Source organism: Mercenaria mercenaria, chromosome 15, assembly GCF_021730395.1.
Source record: "Mercenaria mercenaria strain notata chromosome 15, MADL_Memer_1, whole genome shotgun sequence".
In the NCBI taxonomy this organism is placed as follows: Eukaryota; Metazoa; Mollusca; class Bivalvia; order Venerida; family Veneridae; genus Mercenaria; species Mercenaria mercenaria.
The window spans coordinates 59,210,697-59,226,058 of NC_069375.1; the positions used below are offsets into that span (position 1 = coordinate 59,210,697).

Genomic DNA, 15,362 nt, shown 5'->3' on the forward strand with positions numbered 1-15,362 from the left:
CGTCTTACAAGTCGGGCTTTGTTCTTTTCACTGTATAATTTGAACAATTGTAGAACGTGCCTACTTCATCACCTACCTGCAACTCGAAGGCCATGTGTGGCACTAGCACAGACACTTCAGATTTAAAACAAATGATGAACAACACCATAATTCCTGACTTTCTGAGTTTGTGTCATCAGCTACATGTATTACGAACGCATGGATTCCGATCAATATCACTTTGACGCATTAAAACAGCGATAAAACCTTTCTACCGTTATCATTCCGGACCGCGTAATCAGAAAAAAAAATCCGGCGATTTTTATGTACGTGCGGGCGGATAATTTTTTTTTTCTTTTTCTCGGGAATGAAATCATTGATGCGGTAGTTCCGACGAACGACAAATCAATTTGGTATGGCCTTAAACTGAGGTTTCCAGGTTATAGACTTTCACACCCTTGGCGCATTCTGGAGATTTCCCCTTGTGAAAAGAAGGATTACCTTGGAACACTCTGGTCATAACTGTACTTAAGATTTAAGAATATCATTTGTTTAAGACTTGATTTAAACAGTTTTAAAAGTATTTAAATAAGCTGATGTTACTAACTGGTAATTTGAAGGCAAATGTATTACCTGTTTTAAACCATATTTATTTACGGTTTATACATTTATTCATATATGTTTTTTAGATTTATATTTATATTGTACCTTGAAAAAAAAAACATGAAACATGTTTTTTTTTCTGAAATGTATAATTAATGTATTTGTAACCATTAGGATGCAAAACAAACAAGTAAAATATGTCATTAATTTTTGACAATATCGGTTTTGCTTCCTTGGATAATGATAATTACTATACCATTCATTAAGAACATCTAACTTAATAACATAGACAACTATTAAGCATTATTACTGTTCATCAAACAAATGACAATTGAGCTGCAAAATGAGAAAACCAACATAGCGCATTTGCGACCGGCATGGATCCAGACCAGCCTACGCATCCGCGTAGTCTGGTCAGGATCCGTGCTGTTCGCTTTCAAAGCCTATTGCAATTAGAGAAACTGTTAGCGAACAATACGCGCATGCGCAGACTGGTCTGGATCCATGCTGGTCGCAAATGCAAATGCGTTATGGTGCTACTAAAATTTATATTGATTTCTAAAATGAGAAAAAAAATAAAAACCTTTCTAAACGCCTTCTATGAAAACAAAATGTTATATTCTTTTAGGTATAAACTGTGCCTGTAATAGCCAACACTAAATGCCAGACAGGCAACTTTTCAACAGCATTTCTATAAAATACTGCCAATTTCAGAAAAGCTCGCCGAATGGGCGTTTACATCAAACGCAGGTAGTAAATGACGTAGCTGTCACTGTAGTGATCGGTAAGAGAGTAATTTGATGACGCTTGTAGTTTGCTCCGCCTAAACATATATTTCTATCGGTAGCAGTGGAAAGCGACCTTGTAAAGTGTTAGTTACAAAAGTGAAATATTATGGGAGTTTATTTCAGGATAATCCTGCATAATCACACATGTGCATGTACACATACGCAGCATATATATGCACTTAAAACTATTTACATTATAGATCTGAACTTTCTGAAGATCGACATTGATGTGTATAATTTGTATTTATAAGCAACTCTCGACGAAATACAACACAGCTGGTTTCATGTATTTATTTTGAATTGATGTATCTACTACAGTTCGATTACCAGGTCATACGTGTTTACACGTTTTCAAACCAAAATTTCTCTACTTATATTTAATGAACTTTCTAATTTTTTATTATGTTTTGTTTCAGCTTGTGCTCAAGTTTTTCTTAAACTAGAAACGCTAAACTAAGGAAGCAGGAGTTAAGGTTAAACGCAATCTTTAATGTTTACAAACATGATGTTTACAAAAACGAACTCAACTGTATATAATCTTCGTATTATATCCACGGATGTCAGTCATGGATTTTTTTTCAAACGCGGAAAATACCGCTTATTATCGATGTTGTCTTCCACATTGAACTATAAGGTTCGTTTACCCGTTTTGCTTTCAGTTGTGAAAAACAAACTCGGCAATATCTATTTAAAACTACATGCAGTGTCTTGTCAAAATACAACTGAAAGTTTTGTTCCTAGATTCGTGAACGTCTGGTAATACCTTGTACATGTTTGTATAATGCCTTTCTTTTGTTTCAACCTTTAGCATGATTGTGGCAAGTGCTTCTGTCTTTGCGACCAGTGCAGACCAATATCAGCATGCACGTCCGTGCAGTCTGATCATGGTCTGTACAGTTCGCCATTCAATCAGTATCTTTTTTGTAAGTACCCCTTTTAACAGTTAATGTAACTGTCCAAATTGAAAGACGAGATGGACAAATTCATTATAGAAATTTAGCAGGTTAAAGGTTAAGAGCGCAGCTTGTTGCATTTCGTTCTTGTTACACAGAGAATAGAAACCTAAGATCATGCACTAGATTTTGTAATAAAAACTTTATTGTCCAGTTTACATGTCATGTAGATTGCTATTTTAGCGCGCCAATTCTGACTGATGTCACTCTACTGAACATGCTTTCAGGTCACTGTTATTATAGCACTAAGTCTTGTTCAGTAATTCCTTTCTTCCACACATGTGTATCGGACAATTCTGTAAAGAGCGCAACGTGCGCTGAGTGCGACCGATTAAATCGAGTGCAGTCTTGGCCTTTTTATTTTATTTTTGCTTCAAAAATTACTACAGCTCGTTTAAATGGGTCAACCATGTTGTTGTACCTATATAATAGACTGGCCCGGTTTATAGGTTGGTCAGGACTACGATATGTATTGTATTTTGCCACATCGACTTATTTCTATAAAATGCTTCTTCCCCTTCTGTTTGGATCCGTCCATGTTTACAAACACGTATTTTATGGACTGTAAATGGTGCAGATAAACACGCAGCCATTTTTAAATAAAAACTAGTAAGCATTTCCTTTCCTACGATGCGATGTAATCCGATTGTCGGAAAAAAATACAAAGTGATGTGGTCACTATAATTATACCTCCGAGTCTGATTACCACATCCAGCCTTCCAGGTTTCAAGTGGGTTAATTTAGGTTGCCTTGATGCTGTCTATTTCGATCTTTCCAAGTTTGACGCCGAGAATTGTCGAAGTCAGACAAGCTTACGATAGGAAAATTATAGTTATGATTTTAAACAAACAAAAGCACACGTGATTCTGATTAAATGCAGATCATGGTCAGATGGTACGATCGTTAAAAACTAGTATTTGTGACAGGCAAAGTATAAGCAAGATCGCCTTTTACAAACGCTGTGAACATAGATGTGCAATTTTACTATCACAGTTTTAAATAAAATAATCTTTTGAGACACGTAAGTTCTATAGAATCTATTTTGTATTTACAACATAATCTGTAAAATACCAAAGCAAAGGATCGACATCGATTAGAATTTCATTGGAAAAGTTTTCGATATGAAAAAATATACATTATTTCATAGAAATCCGTCAGATTATTACTGAATGCAGAAGACATGTGGTATGCGATGTCATGAATACTTAAGTCAAACAGAAAAAAGTAGAGATAAAACTAAGCTGTCAGTCGATTCCATCGCCCTTAATCAACTTCAGAGTTCTATGTCGACTTCTGTCGTGTGATTTCTATAATCCGAATTGTAGTACCCATCCATCGGTTGACTGCTCCCGTAGTCGAGTGGTTAGTCGTTGTCTTGAAATCACTATAACCTCTCACTGACTGGGGTGGGGGCACGGGTTCGAGCCTTCCTACCGACCATATTTCTTTATGTGAGAAAGTTTGCAGTTTCTTACGGAGACGAGAGTCTAGTACTGGTTCTTCCCAGGAGCGATGCTTAATTAAGTAAACTAACCACCCGACATCAAAGAAGAACGGTTGAAATCTGGCGTTAAACCCAAGAAAATAAATTTCCGCCGTGAGCAAGTTTCTTGGCAAGGTGACTTAATTAGTCATGAATCCCGAATCAAGTCTCAATTTGCTATTAAAGCGAAATGAAGAAGCCCAGCACTTAAGGTTTTTAACTTCATGTACAATGGCTACATGACCGGAAGTTTAATCGTTGATAAATAGGACCTAAATACAAGTTCAATGTACGAAAAAACAAGATTCCAGTTAATTCAAGCATGTCAGAATCGCATGTTGCTGGATTACCAAACACACAGAAATGCTTAGAGCTATTACCTTTATAACTTGAGTCATGTATGTAAACAGGGTATTTATGTTTAAACTAAATATATAATTTTTAATGTGAAAAGTGATGCCCATCAGACTATGATTTACTAATGTAAACTTAGATCCCTGACCAAGCGATAAAAATACACATTATTTTTTATCGACTTTTCACAAGGAAATCGATGTACATCGGTGACGAAAAAAATACTTATAATGTATACGTGAAATGATCGGGTGAATGCGAGGTTAATTAAGTTCAGTTTTACAGACATAATGTAATCCGTTTGAGAGCACGTACAAAAATGTTGGGTTTTTTTAAACTGAGTCTGAGATACGACTAAAAACTGTAATATCATCCATTTTAAAAACCATAAATACATTTATCACATACTTTTCAGTTTAACTTGGCTCGCGTCTTGGGCGGAGTTTATGTAAATGACGGTTACAAAATTAGCCACTCACGATAAGAAAATCGATATCAGTCAGATACTAAATGTGTATGATGCAAACACTGAAACGGCGCGCTATTCTGAAATTGGCAGTAAATAAACTGTATTATTTGTCTATGAAGTGCAAGGCAAATATAGTCAATAGTAAGTAAAAACCATTAGTTTGAAATAAGAAGTCTTATCATGTCTGACGCAAGTTTGATAAATGTGTCTTTTGGGATGGGACTGTTATTAGACGGTTAATAACGCACAAAAAAGGACCACCACTGCAGCGATTCACATAATTTCTCATTTAACAGATATTTATCTCTCCAAAAATAGCAATGAGCTTTGCTACCTATAGCTAAAATTACCGGATCTGGTCTGATGCATAGTTTTGAAATGTTTAATTTGATCGCAAGTTTAGATATAGAAATATATCAAATATCTTAATTTTGTTTTCGACATGCCCAGTCTAAATTGAATTCAGTGTATTGGAAATCAACACTATTTATTTGCAAAATGAATATTTAAACTAATTTAGTAGGTAAAAAAACGCTGAATATTTAGAATTCCTTCAACTTTTCTAGGCTAGCAAGGAAAGATTACTTTTTACGGGATATCATTGACTTTCGCGCTAAGTTAGTCAAGAAAGGTGTCAATTTGGTGTTCGCCCGGATATCCAAGTCCATCCCAACTCTGCCGGCAAGATAATATGATTTACTACAAAGGTAAATCAGGATCGCACTGAAACGCATATAAAAATATTATTATTATTTATTATTATTATTTTTTTTGCAAATGAAACATGATTTTGCTTTAGCGGATGTATAAGATGACTTTCAGACTCAAACATTGTTTCCTCCCCTTATTGGAGATAGTTTGACAGTATTCCTGCGCGGAGGTTGGATGAGTTTAAGCAGTACATTGTAATGAAATGGCAGATATTTTGCATGATTAATCGATCCTTAATAACCTATCATCGTATTAACAATGGCGGATATTTTACATGAATTATCGATCCTTAATCACCTATCATCGTATTAAAATGGCAGATATTTTACATGAATTACCGATCATTAATTACCTATCATCGTATTAAAATGGCAGATATTGGCCATGTTTTATCAATCCTAAATTACCTATAAAAATTAAAAACTAAAATAAAATAAGCTTAACAAGTTTGACATCAATAACATGTTTGATTGAAAAGTATTAAAAACTCAGTTTCATCAAGCATTCCCAAACCTTGTTTTCCGTTCAGTACGCAGATTCAATTTTCCGACGAACATAATTATAAATATTTATGAAAAACTTAAGATTTTTGGTTGCATTCTATGCTTCCAAGGGATCTTTTTACATATTTTGTTAACTACTAGGTATGATCTTATCCATTGATGAATGCGCTTTGTTAATATGAGAACTGCATAAGCTGCCAGTAGAACTAGTTACATTTCTTGCTCTGCTGCTTAAAAGAGTCACGTTTCTTGGTTAAAAGTGAGGATTAATAAATTATGTTAGGCCTAAAAAAAAAATTCTTTGTTTCCGGTAACATGCTCAAAAAAATTAGGGTAGGTAGGTCGGAAAATTATTTTTTTTTGGAATTTTTTTTTATTAAGGGAGACTTTCCGGAAATTATTTTTGTGTCAAAAAATGATTCCAAATAAGGGGGTTATGCATTTAGAGCATCAGTAAGTTGATTTCTAACATCACTGGCCATGTTTAAAGCATAAAAAGTGCAGTTTTGCAACTTTTTGTTAAAAAGTTGAAAAATATATTCTCCAAGGCCATAAAGACATTTAGGGTCGGGCCAAAAATTTAGGGTAGGTCGGGATACCGGAAACAAAGAATATTTTTTTTACGCCTTAGATATTGATCTCTTTTAAATGATTTATCATTTAATTCATCTAATACAACCGCTGAAGCAAAACTTGTTTCTTTTGCAAAATTGATATATGCATTTCATCATTATCCTGATTTACCCGACATAGGTGTATAATAAACATTATGAGACAAATCATTATATTTTGAGACGAACCTATACAAAACATGTCTTGTTGCTTTTTGAAAAATAGCCGAAATGGGCGGATTATTGTCAAGTAAGCCCACCAACTGGATGTGTGGACGTCCATGAAATAAGCTTTAGAAAGTTCCGCTGTCCGCGATGAGGGTTATTCTGATTGTTTGTGAAAACATTGTTGTTCTCGAGCCTTTTGATTTTTGTAAGCATTTAATAATAGTTTGTATTTACAAGTCAATGAATTGATATGTTTCAATTTTTGAAATAAATTCATCCCGAAAACTGCAATACTAAGTATTTAATTAGAGACCATGTTCAAATAGACATTCTAACCTTACTTTATAGCGTCATGGAATTCTCTGATATAATATAAGGAAGTAATTCATTCTGGATTACCCAGGTTTCAGCCTGTGTATTTAACACTGTCTTAAGGGACACATGGGGCCGTATTCATAAAGCATCTTGAGTATAAGTTCTGACTTAAGTTTAAGATTTTACTTAAGTTTGTGGTGATTTCAGCGTAAGTCTAAGTAAAAACTTAAGTCCTGGTCATAAAACAGCTAAATTAAGTCAGAAAATAAAATAGCGTGGTGAGTACGATTAAAGTGTTGTTTTTCAGATAAAAGCACTTTAAACATAATTGTGTATGTTGTATCTGTCTGAATTAAGTTTTTAATCTAGGAGTTCTGACATCAAATTATTTGGACTAGATCTTGTAAGAATCCTACTAAGCAGACACTTTATAATTAATTTTACAAATGAAAAAAAAAATAATGTTAACTATAAACTACTCTAAGTTGTGCCAAAATTTCATTATTTGCACCAAAAATTGAAATATGATTCAAAATAAAATCAAACAATAAATTTTATAGATCTACCTCAACGAATAATGGTCCTGCGGCAATCGTGCAACATCGGGCATTTCCGTATACTCCGGTAAATACATTATTGCGTAGCATAAAGGCCGAGGTGATCAGATTGGGTACTGCGGCTTTCAGCTTCTTCACTTTCCCTTTCTTGTCAGTGCCATCTACCAGATGAATATCCCCGTCTATCTTTTCGAACCACCAAACCATCTTGTTAACAAGTTGATCTAGATCTAGAACGTTCAAAATGTCAAGTATTCAAAGAGCTGCTTTTTTTCAAAATGATGAAATGATGCTGGTCGTAGAAAATTACGGCGTATGCCATTTTTGATTGAGGGTATTCGGGTTTCGTTAACTTTTACCAAAAAAAATAAGAATAACAGTATATTCACATGAGCTGACGAAGACTATCACTTTTGGAAAATGAAAGTATATTTAATAATAAATTTCTGAAATCTTAAACATGTAAAATATATAAATAAATATGTCAATATATTTTACCTCTTCGCTACACCTTCGTCTAAATGGACTGGTCCAAATTATGAAGTCGGTTGACAGGATCATCGATTTCCGCTCATTAACTTTGGGGACACGCTTGTATATGTAAAAGCGGCGCATCAAAGCACGGATCAAAGGGTAGCCCATTTTTCATCTTTTACCTATCATTAGGAGCCATGGAGATGACAGGAAAAGAAGCGTTTTTTGTGGCACTGTTATTTGTAAGTATTTGTACTTATATTTGTTTATTTGATAGTTTTATTTTATCAATCCCTAAAAAGTGCCCTTTGCAGTTTATTTCATGCTATTTTAATTACGGTAATTAACTAAGTCTGGCAGACTCCATGAGTACAGATTCAGTTTTCTTCTTTATTAACATTATAGATCTACAGCAGTTTGCTAGGCTAGCTGTCTTTTTTTTCATTCAAGGTGGGGTGGGGTGAATGTGTTTTTCTCTATCAAAAAAAATAAAACCTTAGAAACACCAAAGTGGTTTGTAGAAGATCATTTATTTATATATAGCAAATAATTTAATTACTCTCAGGTACTGACTTTCATAAGTTTTGGATGATTTCAAATTAGTGTACAAAGTTAGGTTTGTTTTACATTGAAATTTTAATAAATCATAGATGTCAAAATGTTGAATAGATCTATAGATAATTTACTGCTGCTAAAATTAAATCTTTCGCTAAAATACTGAAAATGTATTGAAGGTTGTTGGTTTTACAAATTTTAAGAAATGGCGAACTGAAATTGTCATTATTTGCGCAGATTCAGACTGAACAACTGCATTAATAAAGATTGAGTCTTTGAAGGTTAATATCACTGTAGACAGTCCTTACTGTATAATAATATTATTCTAATGTGGCTGCCAACCATAGTTTTCTTTACAGTTCAAAATAACTTACGACTTTCTGAAGGGAAAAAATATAGTGATACGGGGTAAATGCCAAAAAAGGGAATTAAATTTAAATTGATTTGATGTTCATGTTACCCGGTACAGTACCGGCCGTTTTGCAAGAGCTGATCTGATGAGAATTTTTATAAGTAAAATAGTAGACAGTCTTTCAACACAACAAACTTGAACGAAAATTTTGAAGGCTTGGTTTCCTTTAGCTTGCATAGACAGTACCCAATGGAAATACATGATTAGGCGTAAAAAAATTGTTTGTTTCCGGTATTCCGACCCACCCTAAATTTTTGGCCCAACCCTATATGTTTTTATTGCCTTGGAGAAATTTTTTTTCAACTTTTTCACAAAAAGTTGCAAAACTGCACTTTTTCTGCTTTAAACATGGCAAGTGATGTTAGAAATCAACTTACTGATGCTCTAAAGGCATAACCCCCTTATTTGTAATCATTTTTTGACACAAAAATAATTTCCGAAAAGTCTCCCTTAATAAAAAAAAATTCCAAAAAAAAATATTTTTCCGACCTACCTTAGTAACCCTAATTTTTTGAGCATGTTACCGGAAACAAAGATTTTTTTTTCGGCCTTACTATCAATATGGCCCTCCAGCCATGTGTTGAACAGAACTCAAGATTTACAGATGTTACACATAAAAAACAACAACAGAAACTTGGATGGTTTTTGAGAAAATATGATGAAGATTTTTTTTTCATAAATCAGTTATTTTTGCATTTAAATTTGTCAGATATATTAATCCTTGTTGCTACGCCATTTCAACATTTAAAAAAATGCAAATACTGGCAAGATATTTGCATTTTAAAATGTGTCTGTTAAAAAAATCCGTGTTACACCATTTTATAAATATCTTATTTTGAAGTTTAACTGTAAATGGCAAAATAATGTTTTCATTGTATAGGAAATTAATACATTTAAAGGAAGTTAATACATTTAATTCAGGTTCCTGTTAAGAATTTGTTCAAGAACTAATGATGATGATCATGAACAGTTCATGAACTTTCATAATTAACTGTTCACTTATAATTCATCAATTTAGAATCATTAAAAGAATTCATCAATAGTTCATGAACCTTAGTTTCATGAACTGTTCACAAATTTAATGAATCATCAACAGGATTTCATGAATCTAAAGTTCATGAATAATGTTTGTGAACTGTTCATCACCAGTACTTCATGAACCATAGATTCATCAAACAATTCATCATCTGAAGTTCATATACTTGAGCTTGTGGAAATACCAAATTATACAAAATATATAAAAAAAAAACAGCATCATGGTTCCAAAAAAAGAATGTAGATTTAATATTATTATTATTAATAAAAATTGATATTATCATTATAATCTGCACATGACAGACAAAACGTAAATTAATTATGTAAATTAATTATGTCTCCCACCACACAGTGATGTGGGAGACATATTGATTTACTCCAGTCTGTGTGTGTGACTGTGTGTCCGTGTATCTGTCACAAAGCTTGTCCGCACTCTAAGTCAAACATTTCTCATCCGATTTTCACCAAACTTCAACAAAATGTGTTTGACTATAAGACCTCAGCCAAGTTCGATAACTAGTCAATTCGGTCCAGGCATATTGGAGTTATGGCCCTTGAATTACCAAAAATCAGGCTTTTTACTCTTGTCCGCACTCTTAAGTCAAACATTTTTCATTTGATCTTCACTAAACTTAAACAAAATGTGTTTGACCATGAGACCTTGGCCAAGTTTGATAACTAGCCAAATCAATCCAGGCATTGTTGAGTTACGATCCTTGAATTACCGAAAAATCAGCCTTTTTACTCTTGTCCGTGCTCTATGTCAAACATTTCTCATTCGATCTTCACCAAACTTGAACAAAATGTGTTTGAGCATAAGACCTCAGAAAAGTTTGATAATGAGCCAAATCGGTCCAGGCATTGTGTAGTTCTGGCCCTTTAATTGTAGTGAGTAAACAGTATATAAAGACTGACTTGCTATTTAGATGATTAGGCAGTTGTGGGAGACATTCGCTTTTCTCAAAAGCAACTCTAGTTATGTTTCAATATGAATGTTTAACTTGTAGGTCTAACTTAAATAAAAAATGCAGAGTATTTTTACTTTGTTCAAATTCTAGCTTTTTCTTCAATAAATGAAAGGGCCAGACTGTGTGAGTGCCAGAATTGCACATCATGCATGCGCGGATCCAGAGGGGGACCAGGGGTCCGGACCCCCTCTGGAAAATCCTTAAAAAAGGAAAGAAGACACGATGGAAAGAAAATGTTTTAAAAAACAGATAACATTAGGACCGCATTCAAAGTATATGCGGCGTCTGCTTCATACGACCCCGACATAATTCCTATTTATATTAATTATCTAAAAGAAACTAAGAATTTTACCTACGAGAAATCTTGATTTTATAATTTTCCCAAATTTAACAGGTTAGCCCATAAAACACTGTGAAAATAAGGGGTATATTATGTATAGAATTGCAGTGAAAAGGTGTTCTTAAATGCTCCTAGAATGCCCCAGAATGCCGAAAATGAAGCACTCAATTTCAAAATTTTCCGGGGTAGGGGTCGGACCCCCTCTGAGAAAATCGGCTGGGTCCGCACATGTCATGACATGCAGTACTTGTATAACTAGTAAGCTGTAATTGAGAATGGTGTGAAGCATACCTCACAAATGTATTATAAATAATTAAGTGACAAATTATAATGACAAAAATTCAATAGACAGTTGTCTAAAAAGTCACACAATAATAATAATTCTAATATTTTTGTTTCAGGCTATGGTGAATTGCCAGCCAGATACGCATAGTTACAGTGCAGATGGGTCATTTATGTTAGGCTGCAGTTTGATTGAGTCTACAGATGAAATTTCCCAGTCAAATTCACTTGGAACTAGTTTAGTTGATTTCACTGACACCAGCATGCAGAGCTTGGACAGTAGTGTAGAATCACATGATGCTGTTAGTCCTCTTAATCTTGGGAGCAGTTTAGTTATGACTGATACAGAAACGGACAGTGTGTCTGATGCTTCAGAAATATCTCTTGAATTAGGTTTATCTCTTGATGTTATAGAATATCAGTCAGACCAAGATGATGACCCTACAGATCAGCATGTAATGTTTACAAGCACACCAAAAAAAGCCATGATTGCGGATAATTATTATCATGTTCACGCAAAGCTAAAACCCCCGAAAGCATTGAATGAATACATTGCATGTAAGTATAAGTAAAATTTGATATAATATGTACGTATTCAATTTCCAAGTGTATTTTATCAGTTTTTTGTTTTACCTAGAGAAAATGATATTTCTTTTTAGGCCTTCATCTTTTACAATAAATGGCCAATGTTACATCGTGTCCGACCCATAACTTTGGTTTATCTATGAGGAATAGGCATTTAGAGAAACAAACAATTGACCTTACGCCAGTGTTGATTGACAGGTTCCAACTAACCAATCAGATAATAGAACTGACAAGCCTTGTTGTTAGCCGCCATTTTGTTTGTCAAACTTAGTGCCGGACTCGCCAGTCAAAGAATATAAATACCTCCGAAAAATCGTCCAAAATGGTAAAAAGGTGACGTTACGACACCTTTACATCAGACACAGGGAATACAGTGTAATACTAGAGCGCTTCCCTTTTCCAAATCCACTCTCAGACCTCGAATATAATGTTAACGATGTATCAGGCTCTGTGGACGTCATCAAGAATAGTTGATCTTAAAAATCTTATAAGAGTGTTTAAAAGCAAAGCAATTCGACTTAGCACTTATTGTGTTATAACGTTTTAATTATTTCATTTAAATCAGTGTAAAATTCTATGAAAATTAACTTTCTTATTTAACAAAAGTGCCTAGTATTCTTTATTCAATAGTAAAAATATTCCATCAGTTACCAGAGTAACTGGTATTTACTGATAAAACACAAGTATTTGATGTTCTATATTATTTGAATGGTAATGTGTAAATATTATGCCTTAATGTACCGGAAACATGATTTATGCATTTTTTAAGGTTTACATCAATCTCCCACTGGTGTATGTTAAGTCATACCTGGGTGATAATACAACAAATAATAAACATGATAAAAAACTATGATTCATATAAGATTATTTTTAATGAGTCTAATCAACAACTTTCCAGGCGCTCAAAGTTTTGACTTAGCACTCGGTGTGTGCTTTCGTTCTAAATTTCATTTTAATAGACAGCGTAAACTTCGTCTAGAATTCCAGAAAAAATAGCATATTTCGTATAAAGAAGATATGTTCTTAAACAAAAAATTATACATTCATTCTGTATACTTTATAAAGAAATTTGGTAGGCTCAAACATTGTTTTAAGCTGCGATGCGCCGGTATATGTCTTGAAATATGAGTAGAGTCAGTGTACCCGGTTTCGCACAAATTTCCTGAGAATACTTTCCTATTTCGCCAAAAATGATTAAATTTGAATTTACCTCTACATGTTTTAATAAATACACTTATTTTGGTTTAAAACAGGCTTACTTTCCTTTCCCACTTCAATGACGTCATACCTCTTGGTGAACTTGATTCGGATAACATATTTTGACCAGTTTTTGCATTTAAGTGTACACGGATTCGCACACCATGCTATTTATAGAATTCAGTGATAGTAATGCATTTACCAAAAAGAAAAAATTCAATTAACTTTTTAAGTATTTATTCTATTCAATTTAAACATGTATTTCCCAATAAAACATCTGAAAGTGAAATTAAAAAGCAGTTATGAAAGTGAAATATAGGGACCAAACCCCGTTTTTACTGCTTAAAGCAGAAAAGGCTAAAACAGCTGAATACATGAAACAAAAATGAACAATAGAAGCTGCTGAATCACAAAAGAACCCAACAAGTCTTGTCATTCGATTAAGTTCTCTGTTTTAATAAAAACGTAAAGCAAACAATCAAGTTGAAGTCATTTTGCAGGTTGGGAGAACTTCAATATCTGTTGAAATATTTTTCATTTCGGTAAAGTAATAGGTAAATACCTACATGTATCAAGGAAAAGTGCTTTTTCAATTTGTTTTACACCTTGTTGTTGTTTGCTTAGTCATTATTTTCATAAGATTTAATATTTTTCAGCTGACCTACTGGCCTCCATTAGTATCATGTAAATTACCTTATTTAATTTATCTAATTATTTTGAAATAGGATTCAGCATCCACAGTCTGATTTCAGCCTTAATTATTAAAAATCAATGTTCTAGTCTGCTTAATATAGTCATACCCTACATGATTTCCGGGAGATCGAAATTTGACGTTTCTATAATGAAAAAGAAACGGACAATTAAATAAAACCAACAAAATCAGCTATAATGGTTTCAGAGATTTCCGTCTTTTTTACGTGTTTTCCGCTCGGCCCCCTGCCTTGTTTAGTTTTCCTCATGCTCGGGTGCAGTTCCCGGCTTTTAACAACAACGTATCGTTGTTTTTTGTAGAATTTATGTTTCGCTACAGAACATCCACTTATTAACGATTGTGTTTTGTCTTTTCACTTTAGAAATACGTGTGAATTGAGGTAGAGTACGCCGAAATCAACTAGAATGTCCGGCAAAATATTTCTGCCGTCGCCATTTGATTCCTTATGTTTGTCGGGCCTAGCATGAATTGTTCCCCCTGAAAACTGGTAGGCGTGGCTACAGGCTATCTGGCGTAAGGTCAATTGAATTGATCCGTCCCTAAGTGTAAAAGGCATGATCTGATAGGGTCAATAATGGCCAATTGGAAATTTGAGTGTATATTTAAAAATTTATGCATAATTCTACTGAATTACAATTAAACACAGCAAAATATGTATCTTTCCTTTTATTCATACAGCTGAATTGACACATGGCGGAGAAATGAAGAAGAAAGCGCTTGATTTATCCAGCATACAACAGTGTAAAAGAAAAGAGTGTAAATGTGGTAAAGACTGTAAAAGAAAAATATCTATGAGAGACATATATCAGTTTAGGGAAATGTACTGGATTAAATCAAAAAGTGAACGGTTCAGTTGGTTGATAAGTGTTATTAAAGATGCAGAACAGTCTGGGAAAAGTCGAATGCTGTATTTGACGAGGGAAGTAGTGGTCTGTACAGAAGCATTTATAGATATATTAAGAATTAGCAGGGGGGCTTATTTTAAAGCTGTGAAGTTAAACAAAGACAACAGAATGACAATTCATTTAAATGAACCAAGAAAACAATCAAAGCAAACAATTGAAGCAATCGTTTGGTTTCAAGAATATAGTCAGTTCTATGGTGACAGAATGCCACACAAAGAAGATGTATTGCTACCCTACAAATCTCGAAAACAAGACATCTACCAATCCTATAAAAATGAACATAAAGATTTTGTATCACGTAGTCAGTTCTACAGAATTTGGTCTGATCACTTCCCTCATGTTAAAAAGGTAAGAGTCTATATAGATGTTTAGCAGATAGTTAACAAATTTTTCCTGCATTCTA

The 15,362-nt window shown here is 33.7% G+C and overlaps 1 protein-coding gene across 1 annotated transcript; it reads left to right on the plus strand.

The window, feature by feature from the left end:
* Window positions 1-7,619: 7,619 nt before the first annotated feature.
* Window positions 7,620-15,331, plus strand: LOC128548795 (uncharacterized). Its single transcript, XM_053524269.1, has 3 exons — window positions 7,620-8,210; window positions 11,680-12,118; window positions 14,733-15,331. Exons 1-3 carry the CDS (start codon window positions 8,166-8,168, stop codon window positions 15,329-15,331), a joined length of 1,083 nt encoding a protein of 360 aa, XP_053380244.1. The 5' UTR covers window positions 7,620-8,165.
* The last annotated feature ends 31 nt before the right edge of the window (window positions 15,332-15,362 follow it).

Bases quoted from the DNA above. Each gene is read 5' to 3' on its own strand.
- LOC128548795 (XM_053524269.1), top strand. From the start codon at position 8,166: ATGGAGATGACAGGAAAAGAAGCGTTTTTTGTGGCACTGTTATTT. The intron at 8,211-11,679 runs GTAAGTATTTGT...TTTTTGTTTCAG, and splicing joins TTTTTGTGGCACTGTTATTT to GCTATGGTGAATTGCCAGCC. The intron at 12,119-14,732 runs GTAAGTATAAGT...TTATTCATACAG, and splicing joins ATTGAATGAATACATTGCAT to CTGAATTGACACATGGCGGA.